This window comes from Mauremys reevesii, linkage group 2, assembly GCF_016161935.1.
Source record: "Mauremys reevesii isolate NIE-2019 linkage group 2, ASM1616193v1, whole genome shotgun sequence".
In the NCBI taxonomy this organism is placed as follows: domain Eukaryota; kingdom Metazoa; phylum Chordata; order Testudines; family Geoemydidae; genus Mauremys; species Mauremys reevesii.
In genome coordinates, this window is record NC_052624.1 from 184,858,599 (window position 1) to 184,877,452 (window position 18,854).

At 41.4% G+C, this 18,854-nt stretch overlaps 1 protein-coding gene across 8 annotated transcripts in view; it reads left to right on the plus strand.

Annotated features, from left to right (window-relative positions):
• SLC66A2 (solute carrier family 66 member 2) overlaps positions 1 to 18,854 on the plus strand; it is a 98,345-nt gene that overhangs the window by 23,699 nt on the left and 55,792 nt on the right. For 6 of the 8 annotated variants that reach the window (XR_005593762.1, XM_039523078.1, XM_039523080.1 and 3 more), the window contains exon 4: positions 4,267 to 4,341. The exons of the other annotated variants lie outside the window; for them this stretch is intronic. Coding sequence is in view for 5 of the 6 variants with exons in the window: in XM_039523078.1 (XP_039379012.1) it covers positions 4,267 to 4,341 (75 nt within the window). In the remaining variant the exon portion in view is untranslated. The remainder of the gene's footprint in view (positions 1 to 4,266; positions 4,342 to 18,854) is intronic. 8 annotated transcript variants of the gene reach the window in all.

Consider the following 18,854-nt stretch of genomic DNA (forward strand, 5'->3'; position numbering starts at 1 on the left):
TAGAACTCGTAACTCGGATGCTAGTAAATGACATCATGTCATGGCACCTGAGCATTATTTGATTAGCTCTCTAGTTGCTTCTCTGTGGAGTGTGTTGGGGTCTATCTCTGGGGTATGAGCTTGTGTTGACAAATATATAGGAAAGTACCATGACCATATGTGGGTGCTATATCAATAATATAATGGATAAGCAGATATATACACAGTGTGCTCCTCTGTTCGGTTCTTTACCATACTGATTAGAGTTGAAGACAGGGCAGAGCCAAACTTTCCATCAGCCAATCATGTGGCTTCGTCTTTGATTTTATTTTGTTTGTCTGGGAAGTTTAGTGAAAAAGAGACAATTACAGATCTCTGTGCACCACTGCTCTCTCTCTGTGTGTGTGTGTGTGTGTGTGTGTGTGTGTGTGTGTGTGTGTGTGTGTGTGTGTGTAATTGTGGCTCTTCCTGGGTTTGGCTGCTACCACCCAGCACTGACCCTAGGAACTAAATTCTTTCTGCCCACTCTGCACTTCTCCAAAATTATAATGTCCTCCTTTAGACTGATTTTTTTTTAACTTGTATGCATTACCACAGCATGTATGTGTATCATTAGGTTTCTTTTGTTAGGGTTATTTTCCTAATATAAGGTTAGAAGTCAAAGGGACCCAGATCTGCTTTGGTTGAGGTGGTAGCATTCAGCGGTGCAGGATCTCCTAACCTACGCAATTAACTGTCTGATATCTGGCATGTCCTCCAGCTTGTCCTGTTGTATTAAGGTTGTTGTAGTTCTGTGTAAGGGCGTCTTTCCCTCTGCCCCCCCCCCCATTTATTACTGTCTTATTCTTTTTGAGATATCTCTGAAAAGGAAATGGAAGATGAAGAATGGAGTGACAGCATTTTGAGCGTGTAGAAGTATATCCTTATTAAAATTAGGCGATCTTTGGTCACCTGTGCAGAGTCCTTGTCACCTTTGGCGGTTGCCACATATGAAGCAGTGGGAACCACTGATAAATCATCATCTGCTTTCCAGAAAGCAGCTGTAACTGGGTCATCTAATGTACCCCGTTTCTCCCCCCCCCCCCCGCCCGCACACCCAATTCAGGTTACTCTAAATACATTTGATTAATATCACTACAAATAGGCCTGTGTTAGACTAAATGTTTTAAGGAAAAGAAGGTGGAATTTGCTTAAGAATCTTGAAAGCTAAGCAGAGAATTTTTCCAGCTACACATCCAGAGAGAAAGTGACTCGTTTTGTTGTAAAATAAATGACATCATAAAGCTAATGATATTAAAATCCTTGACCTCCCCCTGGTATTTGTAAACCAAATGGATTTGGGTCCACTTCTCTGTTTTTTAGATTACATTTCTGTTTTAAAAACTTCAAAGAATTTTTTAGTATAGATCCTTCTTTAGTTCTATAGATCTAATGCTGCTTTAACAGGAAGTCTTTTTTGTGTGTCTGTTCATGTGAGCTCTCTTTTAGAAATCTAGAGGAATTATTCAGTATAATGATGGCATGCCTTAATACAAGCATCTCTTGGATCATAGAAGTTAGGAGAAGAAAACTGTTAATTGTAATTTTTTTGTGCTTAATTCTTATATTTAGGGTGTATGTACTTAGGTGTTTTATCTTTCAGATTTCTTTTAGCTAAGGACAGTAGAGAAAATCTTGGTTATGATAATGGATTGTGATCCTTGAAGCCTGACTTGGTAGTTCAGAGTGCAATACTTGAGTCTTCCCCTGCTTACCCACACAAGCCCATTACTTGTTTCTTAAGAGAGAATGTCTTTCAGTCTGCAGCCATTTTTTTTAAATGGGGGGTGGGGGGAAGGAGGGGAAGACCTCTGGTTTAAGCAATATGAGGAGAGTTGGCCTCCCATATTTAGGTTTTTTGACCCTGATCCAGAGCCCATTGATGTTGAGGGAAATGTTCCTATTGGCTTCAGTGGGTTTTGGATCAAGACTGGGAAGCTCATCTCCCTTCTAAATGGGCCACAGGAAGGCGGGAGCTGTGGCTGCCAGGCCATTCCTTTTGGGAGGGGAGGGGAGTGTTGGCAGCCACCAACGTTCAAAACTCATGAACTAGATCCCCCAAAATCATGGATTTGGCCCCAAAATCACATAATTAAATAAATCTCATCGTATCTCTTGGCCTGTCTGGTTTGTTTTGTTTTTTGAACGCCTCCTGTTCACCCGCAATGTCTGTGACAAGTCGTGTTGCTGACACTCCCAAGTTCATAGAGTAAGGTGATTTTGACCTCACTGCAGGAGCTGTTGCTGGCTGGCGGCTGGTGCTGAGCTTCCAGCCTCTCTCCAAACACAAAGGCTCTAATTAACTGTGTGCCCCAATCCCACATCTGCCTTTCAAGCCCCAACATCTGCTCATCCTGTTCCTCTCCCTGCCTCTGCTTCTTCTACCCCTCCCGGAGGGAGGGGGGTCAGTGGGGTCCTCTCTTTTCCCTTCCCAGGATTAGGGAAGTGGGGAGGAGCAGAGAGCAGACTGACCCATTTTTCACAGTGGGAAGGGGAATAAGAAGGAGGGTGTGGAGCTGCTCTAAGCTGCTGGGCTATTTCTGCTCCTTCCTGAGAGAACGATGTCTGTTCCTCCCTCTTCCCTAGCCTCTGCTCCTGAAGGGAGGGGAGAGAGCTCTGTCTGCTTCCTGTAGCAGCTCTGATTGACTGCTCTTCCCAAGAGGTGCATAATTGGGGAAGGCAGCCAATCAGAAGGGGTTCGTACAGGCATGACTGAAATTTGAGAGAGAGCTGGAGTTTCTTCTGTCATTGTGATACTGGCTCCAGCCCTGGCCAAAGTCACATGACTTGGAAAGAAATCACAAGAGCTGGCAGTGCTGGGAGTGGGAATATATTTGTTGTGGGCTTTGTGGAGTTGGGTTTGATAAGGTTTCCCTCACCCATGCAACTAACTTTCGAGCCAAACTGGTGTCTCGGTTAAGCAGCTCAGCATCCTTCTGGAGTCTGCAGTGTCTATAGAGCTCCCCCTCACCCACAGCTGTTCTGTCAGGCAGTCCTGGAAGAGCAGTATAATCTGTCTTCATTATTTAAAAAAAGAAAATTTCTAGTTTACATGGTTACAGAGAAAAAAGTTTGAAAATGCAACCCACGTGCACCCAGAAGGCTCAGAAATCCCAGAAGACAGACAAAAATGATCCATCCAAAATTGCATGATTTTTAAGCCAATCTCATAATTCTTGAATCATGACTTATGATTTTTGCACACTTGGGGTTGGGTCGCCTGGCAACTAGAGGTTCCTATTTGACAATGTATATGTAGGGCTGGTTGAAAATTTTCTACTGAACCTTTTTTTTTTTTTATGGAAATTTTTGGGTTTTCAACTAAGACACTTCACAAAAAAAACCCCAGCTTTTCTGCTGATAACTTAGATCTTCAGTTGCAAAACTGGCCACCAGAATACTGAAACATTTTGATTCTGAAATGCCTTCCCTGATCTTCTATTTAGGCTGGGCTGCCAACCCAGATTTCATCTCCTAGGAGTCACTGTGCAACTGCTATGATGCACCACCTCCTCTCACCAAGAAGAGAGACCGTGGTACATACCGAGAGATGTAGTCCAACCGGAGCTGGGATTACAGGGGAAAAATGAGAACACGAGACAGTGTGGCAGCACTTCAGAATAGAAATATTTAACTTTACAATTTTTTACCAAAAACTCTAATTTTATGTGGAAAATTTTGAAGAAAATGAGTCTCCTTTTCCCCATTTTCCCACAGGTACTTCACAGGAAAAATTAACTCCTTTTCTCATCAGCTTTACGTATATGCCACTATTTATGAGAAATGGGGTTTGGAGCCCTGCTGCTTTTTCCCCATCCCAAAAAGCAGCTTGTTTAGTTCCAGTCTGTACTTAGAGTTAAATAAAATAAAAATCGATAGGTACTTTAAAGGGAACTCTAATGAAACGGTTTTTAGTATAGGCTGGATGTGACTAAGGGTAGTGTGTTCTTCTTCCCCTTAGTGGTTACCCCAAGAGCCCTGCTGCAGGCCGCTCCAGTGATGTCCCTAAGAGACTGCTGAGCCAATGAACAGCTTGAACTTTTGGGGGTTAATTCCCCATTGGAGGCTAATTATGTATGGTTGAGTTCATTTAAGCTTAATACCCCCCTTTCTAAAAGGTTGGAAAAGACCATTATCATCATCATCTGGCTTCTTGCATAGTGTCGAGGCTGTAGGGTTTGACCTATTAATTCCTGTAATGAGCTCAATAACTTGTAGATGAGCTAGAGTATAATCATCCTCTTTCAGAAACACATCCATTCTCGATTTTAAAAGGGCCAAGTGATGGAGAATCTGCTGCTTCCCCGGTAATCTGTTCCAATGGTAAAGTATCTTCAGTGTTAGTTTATTTTTTTTTTTAAATCAGAATGTTGTGTTGTTACTGTACTAAATCAGATGCCTCACAGAACTGTGTATTCTGTCAACACAACTGCCTATCACTAAAACAAGTAATGGTATCTTTGATATAGAGTCCAACCTCTCTTCCCTGTTGTCCTCCCTAATGAGGATGCTGCCAGTGACTAACATTCACTGACAAGGCTCCAGGATTCAGTAAATGCCGTCTTTGTAGTAATTTTTCTGACATATAAGTATTTCCAATTCCTCATGTTCATTACCCAGCGTTGATATGTAGGCAATCAAATAATGCATTCGCTTCACCTCCTTAGAAGAAGAGGGAGATGAAGAAAGGGGTTGTGCAGTGACCGAAAGCCAAGGCAGGGGACTCTGGTGAAACAGATGCTCTCTTGTATGGCTTGTACAATTTTTAAGATATACTTGGAGTTGACTGTTTGTAAAACTGCAAGGAAGAAATGCAGCTAGAGACCTTCCATTTAGTGGCATTTTGTGCTAAACCAGAACTACTGCAAGGAAACCCTACTTGAGGAGGGAGATTTGTGTTGACCCTCCAGTGAACTCTTGCCCATCATTCTGCATCAACCCTGCTACTGCTGTGGAATGCCCTCAACGTAAAAATAGAACTTTGACTTTTTTTTCTCTTTTTTAATAGAGTTTGAAAAGCTAGTATTTATATAAAAGTGGCACCCTGATATTTTAGGCTGTGCACAAATACAGGGGATGATCTAATCCCTGCTCTGAAAACCTTATAGCTTGACAAGAGAAAAACATGCAAAGGTTGGGGTCACAAGATACAGAAAATTCTTATATTAGACAGAGGAATGGTGTCTGATGGTGGGAGAAAAGAGAGATAGTAAAAGTGGCATTACGTGACATAGCAGCCTGCTACCAGATTGGGAATAGATAGTAATACCAAGTGGACACACGAGATAAAACCCCAAACTCTGTGTGTAGCCCTATCCTGGATGGATCTTACCTGCCTATGGACATACCAAAACTCTTACTTTTACTTTGGCAATGCTTGCAGTGCTTTTCATATCCATGAGGTCTCATTGAATTGAAACTGAATAAAAGGCAGGGAAGGCGTTATTGAAGGGACTAGTTGGTAGTAATAATACTTTGGACATGGTGATCTTCATGATTTTGGGGATGAAAACTTTGAATGAATAAAACCTTTGCTAATACAAACGATGTCCATTTTAAACCAAGCAATAAAAGTTTCATTGCTTATAGCTACATTTGACCACATGAGGGTGCTCAAGGGTTTCCAAAGTCGGTCTATAGAGTACCTTAAATGGAATGGGGAAAACAATTTAAATGTTAAAGACATGATCCTGTTGTCAGGGGTATGAGTCTAAATATAGAATCAGTGGGCAAAAGTGTCTGTCTCTCTCTCTCTCTCTCTCTCTGGATCTTAAAAATGTAGTTCTGTGGGCAGAGGAAAGAGTTGGATAAGAATAAAATGAATTATTCAGATTTGTAACCTCAGAGGAAAAAATGAAAAAGAGGGGAAGGGGTGGGGGTGGGGTGGGGAGAGAATGCGTGCACACACACTATATGAACATACATTATTCTATTTTCTCTAGATGTATGTGCAGCAAAACACTATTACATTTCAGTTTCAGCTGGAGGAGTGAGGGTGTTCAAATCTCACACTCTTTGAATGCACCTATGCTCCTTAAAAGCTCTGTTCATAGTTTAAATTTGGCTTCTTGTTAAAATACCTTAATGTTTAACCAATAGGAGTGCAGCCTGCAGGTTTAAAGGAGTACAAAGGTTTGGTTGTCTAACCGCTGTAATTCCCTGCCTTGCTGCCTCTCCCATCCAAAACCCAGTGCACTTAATGCAAAATAGTGAAGAGTGTAGCAGACTGGAGGGAGCAGAAAACCCATGATCTCTTATATGGTGGGATGAATGGTCAGTTCATTACAGAAAATGTACACTCTTGCAGTGTTCAAAGTTGTAACAAACCTACAACGTTCAGGAATAGCCATTCAAAGCTAAGGCTCTTGTTCAAGGGTGTGTGAATTTTATGATGGCTTCTTTCATTACATGATTGCATAGCACTAGCTGATGCAGCGTACACTTCAGCGTGTGTGTGTGTATGTATATAATTACTGGCCAGATTTTCAAATGTCTTGCCACCCAGCATCATCCGTTGAGAGCAACAGAATTTGCTGGGTGCTGAGGTCTTAAAAAATAGAAAAGTATGTTATTTTACGTGTGTGTGTAATTAAGAAATATATGTGTGCGCGCGCACACACGAAATAAAATATTTGACCTGCTAGGATTGATAACAAACTCAATCATAAAAATGTGTGCAGCCAGATTTTTTTTAAGAGTGCTGTATAAACATTAACTAATCCTTACCCCTGCAAAGGAGGTAACAGCCGTAGTTTGCCTTCATTTTGTGCTATTGACTTATCTGGAAGGCTATCCTGTGAATCAGTGGCAGGATGCTGCTGTTGGGACTGTTGTCCCTGCTTTATAAATTGAGAAATAGTGGGCCTGATTTTAATCTCACTCCTGATTTTTCACTTCCATTGACATCAAGCTATATGTCAGATCAGAATTGGGCCCACAGAGGCAAAGGCCCAACTTTTCAAGAGGTATCCACTAGTCTTCGGTGCCCAACTTGAGATAACCGAGGGCCTGATTGTCAGAGGTGGTAAGCACCTGCAGCTTTTGTTGCTTGGAGCGGCTATGTAGCACCTTTTAAAATGAGACCATAGGGATGTCAAGTGGAGCAGCTTTAGAAAGTTTGAGCTGAAGTGACTTGCCCAAGTCCACACGTGGAGCCGATGTCAGAGGCATTCCTGACTGTAGAGTATACTCGGTGCACTTTATTTTGCCACCTTTTATATGTTATATACGTTATATATCGCTACTTGTTAAATTCCATATTTGATATGCTACTAGAAGCTAGTAACTTTATTATTTAAAATGCACAAAGAATGTAAAGGACGAGGGTGGATTGATTTTAAATCAAAATGATTTAAATTGATTTTAATCATGTTTTGCATTTGTGCTTTTTTAATTATTTTCCTAAAGAAAATAACTTCTCTTGGTTGGTAACCATTTAGACATATCATCATTTGCAATTGTAGTCGTTAGAGAAAATTTGATATTTTTTTCCCCCTGCTATCAAGGAGGATACCTTTATATATTACACATTTATTTAAGCAATTACATAGCTGATATGTATTTAGATTCTTAATTTTTACCTTATGCTAAAAGTGGTGAGTGATCCATTTCTTATTTACTAGATTGTTTGGGTGTTGTGATTTATGTCACGTTTTTTGGATGCAAGTTAAAATTAAATTTAAAATGCACAAAACCTGCATTTTAATTTTTGTTTTTATGAAATAAAACTGCCTTAAATGTTTTTGAAACATAAGGGAAAAATTACAAAGAGTTTCAAATGCAAAACATGTTTTGATTAAAAACGGACTTATTAAACAAAGGAAGTATTATCTGTAGTTATTGAATTGAACTGATTACTTCTGGTCACTGTGCCCTACAGAATTTTAGATCTAGAAGATCTCATCCTCACACCTAGTTTTTATTCATAGATTGGAGGAGGAAAACAAGCTGTCCTGCTTTTCAACTCTCAACTGGCTTTTTAATTTTGAATGAACTAGTTATTGAACTGAACTAGCTGAATAAACTGAAATGAACAAAATATTCTTCTTTGCACCTGCTACTGCTGTCAAAAGCTGACTTAGCACTGCAACAAACTAGTTCCAGGTGCTCAGCCAGTGACTTCCAGGTGCTCAGTGGTTTGACTTTCCTGACAGTTTGCTGCTAAATACCAAGTACTTACTTTTAATTAAAATGATTGTAATAAGTTAGGCCTTAACATAGGTTGTCAATGTCAAATAGGTTTGTTTAAAAAAACAAACAAACAAAAAACCCCTTGTTTGTAATTTCCCCCTCCTCCCCCCAATTTGATTTATTTTTGAAATCCACCTTGTACAGGCCTACTTTTGTGAAGTCTGCATATAAACAATTTTTTGTTAACAAAAATGCATTAAACACCAGTGTAGGGAATCTTATTCCCAATGAAACTTCATTGAATCACCATTTTCTTTGTTCCCATCAAGGGGAAATAAGATGATCAAACTTTATTCCTTTTTAGACCTAAAATAAGGTCCTTATCCCGCAGTGTGATGAGCACCATTGATTCCCATTGATTTAAACAGGAACTGAGGATACTTAAAACCTTGCAGAATTTGGCTCTTAATCTTCTGTAATTATTATTTATTTATTCATTTGACTCTTGAAAGTTTAACTGACTTAGGTTTTTCTTACTAGCTGTTCTTCTGAAATATTTGTTAGTTTCTTGAATATCTTTTAATGGACTACTACATTTTTTATGAAGCTTAAGGCCCAAGTCATATCTTAAAAAAGCCAGCCAGGCACTGTGCATGCCAAATAATTACTTTGAGGATCAGCAATCTTAAAATATGCCCAAGGAACTATTGATAAATACTGACAGAATAAAACTGATCTTATGAATTATTCCCGAGTGCTTTTCCTACACCTCTGTTGGGAGGAGCGCTATTAGGAAAAATGGCATTGTATTGACTGTTAATGAGGGATAACATTTATAACCAAATACCTCATGTTAGCACAGATTGTGTGTATAAAATAAAATTAATAACCACTCATGTTCTATCCTACTTTTAGACAGGACTGCTTCTTTTGAAGTTTTCTTGAAGCCCTGGAATATCTTCCCCTCCTTCCTTTCCATTCTCTACTTCACCTACCTGATTGTCAGAAATGTAATAGTCATTTCAAGGAAGACCATAGTACCCTTTATTATTTATTTTTTAAATAATTGTTATGCTGTTGAATTCAGTATTTTAGGAAAAGATTGTAGGGTCAGGGAGGTTGGGGAGAATGAGCATTACATTTCTAAAAGTTCAGAAAAATTAAAAATTTCCTATTTTTTTGATTACCTTGAAAGGAAGTTAAAATTTCCATCTACAGTGCATAATGATGTTGTTGGTGATACCATGTGATCAGGGAAAAACATTTCTACTTTTCATTTATGAGCCAATAAACATCAGCTTTTGAATTTTAGTGTCCTATAAGGACACTAACTACGCAAAATACCCAGATGACTTAAATGAAGGGCATAGTTTCTTTCTTCTTTGTGAGTGGTTCTGTATCATGTGGGGAGGCTGCAGGGATGCAGTGAATGGGCAGACTTGTAGCTTCATAGTAATTTGATGACATTTGACTCATAAATCAGCAGTTAATGAATGTAGAAAATGAGTAATAGGATTGTTTAGTCTGCTGTCATTTTCACAGCTTAAAAAATAGTATAAGATTAACTTGCATTTATTAAGTTGAGGATTAGGTATTTTTCAAGTATTAATAAAGCAGACTTCTAAAATGTAGGAATAGTATCAAAGTGTTTACATTTATCATGTTTTGTGGTAAGTTTAAACGCCAAAGAACCTTATTTTCAGTAACATTTATGCATATTTTATTACTGTTTCTGTATTTTATTCGTATAGTGAAACAGAGTTTTATTATGTGAGTGACATATTTGGAAAACACTATATGCGGGGTTGTATTTAAGAGCCCTGTTATGATTTAAGTTCACCTCTCAAGCTTTTGAGGGTTTTATTTTTTTAAAATTTTGTTAAATGATACCTACCTCAGTTTAATTGCATGTCTATATTTTTTTTTCTATGGATAATCTGTGGGATGAATATGACTGTCATTTTTTTCTCTGCTTAGAGGCAGCATTGACTCTGCCTGCCAAAGAAGACTTATTTTTACCTCTAGCTTAATTACTGTAGAACCAGTGCCATATAGCTTGGATCAATACAAAGCTGCATGTTTGGTATTTTCAGTGACACAGGCACTTTACCCCCCACAGTATTAAAAAAAATGTTTTACTGTTGCTGGACCTGTAACTCCCCTTTAAAAATTCAGTGAAATTAATCCTCCTGCTTGTAGTTCTACAGTGGGTTTCTTTAGTCTATCTCCCAAGTATGATGATTTGACAGTTAAAAATGTCACTGTTTATTTTCAATAAAAATGTAGTAGCTGTAAATAGTGTAGGGTTGCCAACTTTCTAATAGCAGAAAACTGAACACACTTGCCCCACTCACTCCATTTCCCCCCCACACACTCATTTTCACTGGGCAGGGGGTTGGGGCACGTGAGGAGTGCAGGTCCAGGCAGCTCAGGCGGCTCCCGGGGGTGGCCAGCATGTCCCCCTGGCTCTTAGGTGGAGGGGCCAGAGGGCTCTGCGTGCTGCCTGCCCCCACAATTCCTGTTGGCCAGTGGGAGCTGCGGAGCTGGTGCTTGGAGCAGGGGCAGCATGCAGAGCCTCCATGGCTACCACTACACCTAGGAGCCGGAGTAGGGTTGTCAACCCTCCCGGATGGCTGGGAGTCTCCAGGAATTGGGCTCAATCTCCCAGAGGCTACTGAAGCCAATCCAGGAGATTTTAGGCCGCTAAAAGTCCGGTGGGGCTAAGTGGCCGGCATGTCCAGCAGCGACTCTTAGGAGGAGGCGTAGCCAGGGGGTCTCTGTGCACTGCCCTTGCCCTGAGCACCGACTCTGCAGCTTCCATTGGCCAGGACTGGGGAACCGTGGCCAATAGGACCTGCGGGGGTGGTACATGCAGACAGGGGCAGAGTCACCTAGGAGCGGGACATGCTGGTAGCTTGTGGGAGCTGCCTGAGGCAAGTGCTGGCCAGCCAGAGCCTGCACCCCAGAGCCCCTCTGCACCCCAACCACCTGCCCTTGCCCCCCTCCGCACTCCTATTCATTGCTAGAGCCGGCACCCTCTGAACCCCTCAGCCCCAGCCCAGAGCCCGCACCCTGTCCTGCACCCCCAACCCTGTGTCCCAGCCTGGTGAAAGTGAGGGTGGGGGAAGGAGAGTGACAGAGGGAGGGGGGACAGGGCCTCAGAAAAGGGTAGGAAGGGTTATAGCCTTGGGGAAGGGGCGGGGAAAGTTTTGGGTTTGTGCGATTAGATAGTTGGCAACGCTAAGCTGGAGGGACATGCCGGCCGCTTCCAGGGAGCCCCGGAGAACTGGGTAGGGAGCCTGCTTGTGCTGCCACCTGGACTTTTAATGCACTGGTCAGCGGTGCTGACTGGAGCCTCCAGGGCAGGGGTTCTCAAACTGGGGGTCACAAGGCTCTTACATGGGGGTTGGGGGGTCATAAGCTGTCAGCCTCCACCCCAAACCCGCTTTGCCTCCAGCGTTTAGAATTAAGTTAAATTAAAAACACTTTTTATATATTTATAAGGAGGGGTCGCATTTAGAGGCTTGCTATGTGAAAGATGTCACCAGTACAAAAGTTTGAGAACCACTGCTCCAGGGTCTCTTTTCGACTGGGTGTTCCGGTCGAAAACCAGACACATGGCAACCCTAAAATAGTGGCTCTGTCCTATTGTTCTCAATGGGACTGAAGCCAAAGGTGCTGTGTTATGTCATCTTTTTTCAGAATGGCCCTCACCTTCTGCTATTACTAGTGAGAGAGTTGTGGAAAATTGACCACACAGTTGATTTTGGATCAGACAGCCTGAGGCTCCTTTATTTTATACAAACATATATGCAGGGAGAGTCAGCATGGCCTCACGCAAGAGGCACACTGCTCTGCTTTCCATAAATTTCTAGCTAGCTTATAAAGGTTAAAACCACAGACAAATTACACATACTTCCGTATTAATTACCTTATTTGGAATACATTGCAAAATAAATTAATATAGGACAAAAGCAAAAACAAGCGTCTCGCCCACTAGCCCCTCCCCCCGCTCCTTCCCCCGCCCGTTACTCACTGTCTGTTCTTTTGCAGTCGGCGACCTTTCTAACACAACTATTGTGGTTATATATTTCATAAGCCTGGCTATTGCAAATTATGCTTCTTGGGGACTTTATCACTCTGCCCCCTCATGCCCTTTATACACACAAAGCCATTGTTCCTTTTTGGGAACTTTTCACTGTGACTCCTTTTACCTCTTGACACACGGAAGCAACTTTCCATCACTCTTTCATCACTCTGTCCCCCTCCTCTCTGCCCCTTATACACAGAGACAAGCTGAACCAAAGTTCAGCACAGCCTAGAAACAAGCTTATCCAAAGTTTAAGCCTAAAAGCCTGGCCAAAGTTGTAAGCCCACCATATTTTCCCTCACAAGAGTGAAGCCAAGCTGCTGTCCGTGGCCACCATCTCATGAGGTCATCTTGGCTTTACTCTCTTTGAGAACAACAGGATATGGCAGCAGTTTGGAAAGAAGAGATTTTTTTCCTGAAATTCTCTGTAGCAGAACATCATTTGCCAACCTTTGCTGAAGAAAAAACTTTCAGTTATGAAGAATAACAGCAAAAAATGATGATTAATCCTAATAGCATTTGTTCAAATTTAGACTGTACATGAGATTTCTATGGATTTTAATTATAAGGAAAGTTTGAAGGGCCTTCATTATTCCATTAAGAGCATTCAGGACACAAAATGGTTTATTGTAGTCTTATGTTTTTTTTAAAGAACCTGAAAAATAATCTTTAACCAATTCATTCTGAACTTAAAAAATAAGGGCTGTAATTCTGGCAAAATATGCTGCATTCCTCACAGGTATTTTACCAAGTGGCCGACTCCCTGCTTGAAGTGAAAAACTCAGCTCAACCTGAACAATGGAAGCAGGAGAAGCACTTCTGTAGTGAACAAAGAGCTAACAGCTGCGTGTTTCACTTGTTCTCTTTATGCAGCAGCTAAGAGGATCAATCCAGCTCCCACTGAAGTTGATGGAAAGACTTCCCTTGACTTCAACAGGAATTTATTGGGCCTATCAGGAGGATTTAAGAGAGACAGCTGAAGTTAAATACCTAAAATTTGTTTTTTTGTGAACTTTTGCCCTGTTCCTTCTCCCATGCCTAGGAAGGTGCTCTGATTAATAGTGTGTAATTAATAAGCGAGAGGGAAAAACGACCTCAAGAGATGTTGTCTTCATAAACCTCTATGTAGTCCTGCTTGAATCTACAAGGTGGTGGGAGAGCACATATTCTGGTCTGTTACCCAAACAAGTAAAGAAACGTATGTGATGCCCAGGCCCTAAACAGTTTCTCACCTTCAGTCCCCTGACTGCAAATAATGCCTGTGTGGATTCTTTCTTTATACTCGTGGAGCCATGGATGGCCTTATGAACATATTAGGGCTTCTGGTTTTTTTTTTGTTTTTGTTTTTTTTTGGGAGAGGGTGGGGGAAGATTAACTTTCCCTTTTCAAGGTTTATTTTTAACAATTGTTGAGTTTTGTATAGAACTCCAATAATTGGGGCGGGGGGTCTTCTGGGTTTTCTTTGTATGTACTCTGACTAATCTCTTTGTAATGTTCCCTTGGATTTGAAAATTAGTCAAGTTCACATTTTTAGACGTTAACACCTGAAATTTCAGTGTTGTAACCATGGGGTCCAGACCCAAAATGGGGTTATGGGGGAGTTGCAGATCTGTTGTGGAGGGGTCGTGGACAATGTTCCCGCTAATTTTTCCCATTCATGTGCGGAATGAATTTTATGTGCCCCAATATGGAGGCAATGTGTGGTGGGGCTGAGGGGTTCAGTGTGTGGGAGGGAGCTCAAGGCTGGGGCAGAAGTTTGGGGTGAGGACTCCAGCTGGGGATCAGGGGTTCAGGGTGCAGCAGGCGCGCACTGTAGAGGGAACGTAGGTCATGGTACCACCATTCTCACTTCTGGGCTGCCTTCAGAGCTAAGCTCCACGTCTTGCAACCTCCTGCGACTGCAGGAAACTTCGGGGCTGCTGCCAAGTCCTGCAGCTAGGGTAGGTACCTGGAGGTGAGTCTGATCTCCCCCGAGCATGGCTGTGCCGGGGAAGAGCAAGTCCCATCCCTCCCCAGCCCAGAGGGGACTAACAGCTGGAGCCAACAGGTAGTCCCTCTTTCCCCTCCCACCCCCCAGCCCTTCCTTTACCCTCCCCTCCAGTAGCTAGATTTCATTGGAGAGGTCTGATTTCATGGTCCTTGGCATGTTTTTCATGGCTGTGAATTTGGTAGGGCCCTATTTATATGGGCACAGTCTTTTTTTCTTTTTCTTTTTCTTTTTTTTCTTAAAGAAAAATCACTTGCAGCTCAGCTTTAAGTTACAAAAAGAAACTTTGTTCTTCAGCACCCTCAGCATTTATAATGGGGTTTGGTTGCTTGATTTGTAAGGGTACTTTTACAAACTGTGCGTGCAGCTGTTAAATGAGGCAGCTTTATAACTCTCCATTCTCAATTTCCCATAGATAATAATTGAGAAGAGTGAGTTGCTACTCCTTGTATATTTGGACAGTGAGGGGAGAAGTCCAAGACATCCCATGCGAACGGCCAAAATGAAAAAATGCATAGGGTTTTTATACTGCCACCTGTAAGTGTAGTATCATAGCGCCTTCTATGTAAAATCAATAGTAATTTGATTCAGAATCCTTCTTTTGCTTTTAACTCTTCACTGCCTCTGCAAAAGCTTTGGTATTTACACACTCATTCCTCCCTCCAGCCCCTTCTGTGAGAAGGGTGTAGTAAAATAACTTGTAATTATGCATCCAAAGAATAGAACAAACAAAGTCAATATCAAAATGACTTAAATAGTCCTCTGCACAAATTCCTAATTAAATTCCTGTGTATAATAGATGTGGAAGGCTGCACAGTTCATCAGTCTAATAGCTCGTCAGCTGTCATTCCGTTCTCCCCCGTTCCCTTGAGTAAAGACAGTATGTGTAACAAGCATGACAAAGGAAGACAAATGTCTATATCATTCAGCCATAAAAACTGCTCTATGCTGTGGTAGGGGGGTGTTAATCTTGTTAGTGAACACCATTTATACTCTTGTCTCTGTTTTTTCGTTTGATGCCTCTTCACAAATTCAGTTTTAAAAAACAAAGTTAAATTCCAGAAGATTTGAAAGAAAACAAATGATTCATTTCAGTGTTTTAATTTCTTGTTCCACCTCCTCTCCTAAAATTGCATTTATCTTAATAATTGGGGCACTAATATACAGACGGGATACACTTTGATAAATGAACACAATGATCTTTTTTAAAAAAAAAAAGTCTTGCATAACTATTGTCAATCATGTCAGACCAGAGATTAAGAAATTAAAGGAAAAGGTTTTTTGTTTTTTGTTTTTGTTTTTTTTATGGTAGCTCAGTCTTACTTAGCTTTTTTTCAGCTTTCCTATCACAAGCATTGAAATCAATGAGACCAACGTCCCCGAATAAAACTCTTTAATGGCTTCCATCCCCACAAATTCTCTTTGTTAAAGGAGTGGTAGACATATGGCTTGAAATTCTACCTGTTTCAGTTCAGTCAGTGTGTAGCAGGGGTTGTCAAACTGGGGGTAATGACCTCTCGATCAGTCGTGAGGTTATTACATGGGGGGGGGGGTTGCGAGCTGTCAGCCTCAACCCCCAAACCCTGCTTCACCTCCAGCATTTATAATAGTGTGACATATATAAAACAAGTGTTTTTAATTTATAAGGGGGGGATCGCATTCAGAGGCTTGCTGTGTGAAAGAGGTCACCCAATACAAAAGTTTGAGAACACTGGTGTATAGTAATTTACATTTGTGTAGAAATGTCTTAGAGTGAATTTTTACTTAAGCTTTACTAGGGAGCATTGAGGTCTCTTGCCTTTTGCAATATTAATTATGTTACCAGTGTAGCTTCCTCCTCTCCAATTCATGACTTTAATGTACTATTCCCTACTACCCAATTATTCTCCCGCTGACAGTGGTGAGTATACATCTCTTTACTTGCTGGTACTAGGGTTACTGGACAGCAAATGTGAAAAGTCGGGACGGGGATGGGGGTGTAATAGGAGCCTATATAAGAAAAAGACCCAAAAATCTGGACTGTCCCTATGAAATCGGGACATCCGATCACCCTAACTGGTACTGTCTTAACCTTGGAAAACCCTTTGCAAGCAGAAACCTCTCGCCCCGCCTCTCCCTTCGCTGAGGAATTTTAAGAGGAGTGAAATGAGCATGAGCTGTGCTTTCCTGCTAATGCATGTTTTTCGTTGGCTACTTTCTGTAGCCTTGCTTTAAAAATGTGGCTGGGTTTGCACAGTGTATAGACTGATTCACTAGAAATGACAATTTTGACTACCCCTATCTACAGTTGCTTACCTAAATAAGATCATCTAAAGGCAGGGCTGATGGAGCAATTTGTATAGTGGGGGGTGGCCGAGAGCCATTGGACCAAACTGTAAACCCTGTAGATGATGGAAACCAGGCAGGCAGTGTGGCAGTACCCCTAGTTGCAGCCCCTATGGTGCACTGTGTAGTCAGTTTCACTGTTCAATGCAGGTTTTAAAAAAACATTTTAATTGAGGCGATTCATCCCCAATTTATCACGCTCTCATGGTACGCTGAAGTGCTATTACATTAACCTCAAAATAATTTTCTTTTAACTTTGGCAGGTGCCAAGAAATGTTTAGCAGGCCACATGGCATCATTACCAAACTAGTATGGGCACTATGGGGCTGTGGAGTCTGTCTTGGTTGGAGGTGGGTTGCCTAGGAAACGAGGATTAAACTTTGCAGGAAAGAGGGGAGAACTGCATGCTATTTTTAGACAGACTGGTTAAGTTAGTATGTGGGACAAAACCATGTGCATGGGTGCGCTCTCTCTCTCCTCCTTTATCTTTTTGAATAGGATATTCAGCTGTCACTGTGGAGGTGTTGCTGCATTTCCATAACTTCACAATTTTTTTAAATTGTTCTCTCTCCTGAGAGTTGATATCAAAAACAAACCTTGAGCTCGTCAGACACACAATCTGACTTTAATATCTCAAATATTACTGGTTACATCTTTCTATTAGTTTCTAGTATAACTAATTGAGAGGAGTACAGAGACCATGTGGGTGAAGTAACATTTTTTTGGGGGGGCCAACGTCTGTTGATGAAGGGGACAAGTGTCACAGAGCTCTTCCTCAGGTCTGGACTTGAAGAGTACAAACAACCTAGATCAAATGGAAAAAGAATTAGGCTCTAATTAACAATAGTAACGATAAGAATATTTTATGTCAAGTTCAGTTGATGATTATCTTCAACATTTAACTGATGACATGGAATGGTGTGCAGTCTCATTTCAGTTTGTGGGGCATATGTCCCTTATAATAGAGAAGACACAGGACTCACGTATGGCAAACGCAAAGAAGATTCTTTGAGGCTGCTGGGCGCACAGATTAGATAGCTCCCTGGCTCTTATGCTGAAATATGCAGTTTGTGCCACACAGCATTACCACCCCGGGAAGCAGGATGGGGCAGCATAGTGGGTAGTGCTCACCTAGAGTAATCCATTGATTGCTGACTATGCTACCTTTGCAGTTCGCTTTTACTATTAATGGAAGTTTCACTCACAAATCAAAAAGAGAACAGCCCTCAGTTTGTAAGTGGCTGGTAAATTGTCAGCACAGTTCTCCTACTTTTCTAGTTTAAAGAAGGCAGTGTTGTCTGACAATTCCAGAACCCAAGATGCCTAACCCCTGCTGTAAGTAACTGGCTGTATTTGACATACAGCCTCAGTAGCACATAGCAACTGTGGCATCAGTGTAGGTAGCCTGCAGTCCAATGCTGTGCAGATCCAGAGTTTCCACACCTGGAAAATTTGAGATGAGACATGTTCATCTCTGTAAAACTCATTGCGATCCTTGGATGAAAGTTGCTCAACAAGTGCAAAGTATTTAGTATAATAATCTGAGTTTGTCTACGCTACAGAGCTTTTAGCGACACTGCTGTGACACTATAGCCATGCTGCTAAAAGTCGTACGTTGTAGCCACTGTTTGTTGGCTCTCCTGCCGACAAAAAAACTTCCACCCCCAACGACTGGGGTTAGCTTTGTCAGCAGGAGAGCGCTCCTGCCAACAAAGTGTTGTTCACACTGGTGCTTGTCGTTGGCAAAACTTTTGTCTTTTGGCGGCAGTGTTTTTTTTTAACACCTCTGAAAGACAAAAGTTTTGTCGTTCAATTGCCAGTGTAGACAAAGCCTGGTGCTACTTCTGAGGCTTTGCTGGGATTTCAAATGATAACCTAGTACAGACACCCCCCAGGTTACGCAAACCCGACTTTCGCAAATCCACATTTATGAAAAGTTCTGTAAGCTAGAAATAGGAATTATTATTATTTATTATTATTTTTTGCTTAATCGTCAGGTATACATTTTGTTCCAGAACGCCGTGCGTAAGGCAGGGAGCATCTGTACTAGTTAAAATAAATTAAAACCGTTTTCATGGGGAAAATGGCTCCAGCTTAAAACTATAAAATGCAAGAGATTCATCGTTCCAGGTTGCCTGTCTATTGCACTTAATTCACTCCTTTGTACTCTCTCAGTATTGTAGCTCATAGGATCCCTTGTCTGCAGGCTCTCCCTTGCCCCCAAAAAAGAACCCTCCTCAAACCCCATGCTTAACTAAAAACGCTATGTTGCTATATACAGTGTGAATAAGATGAAGAAAAATA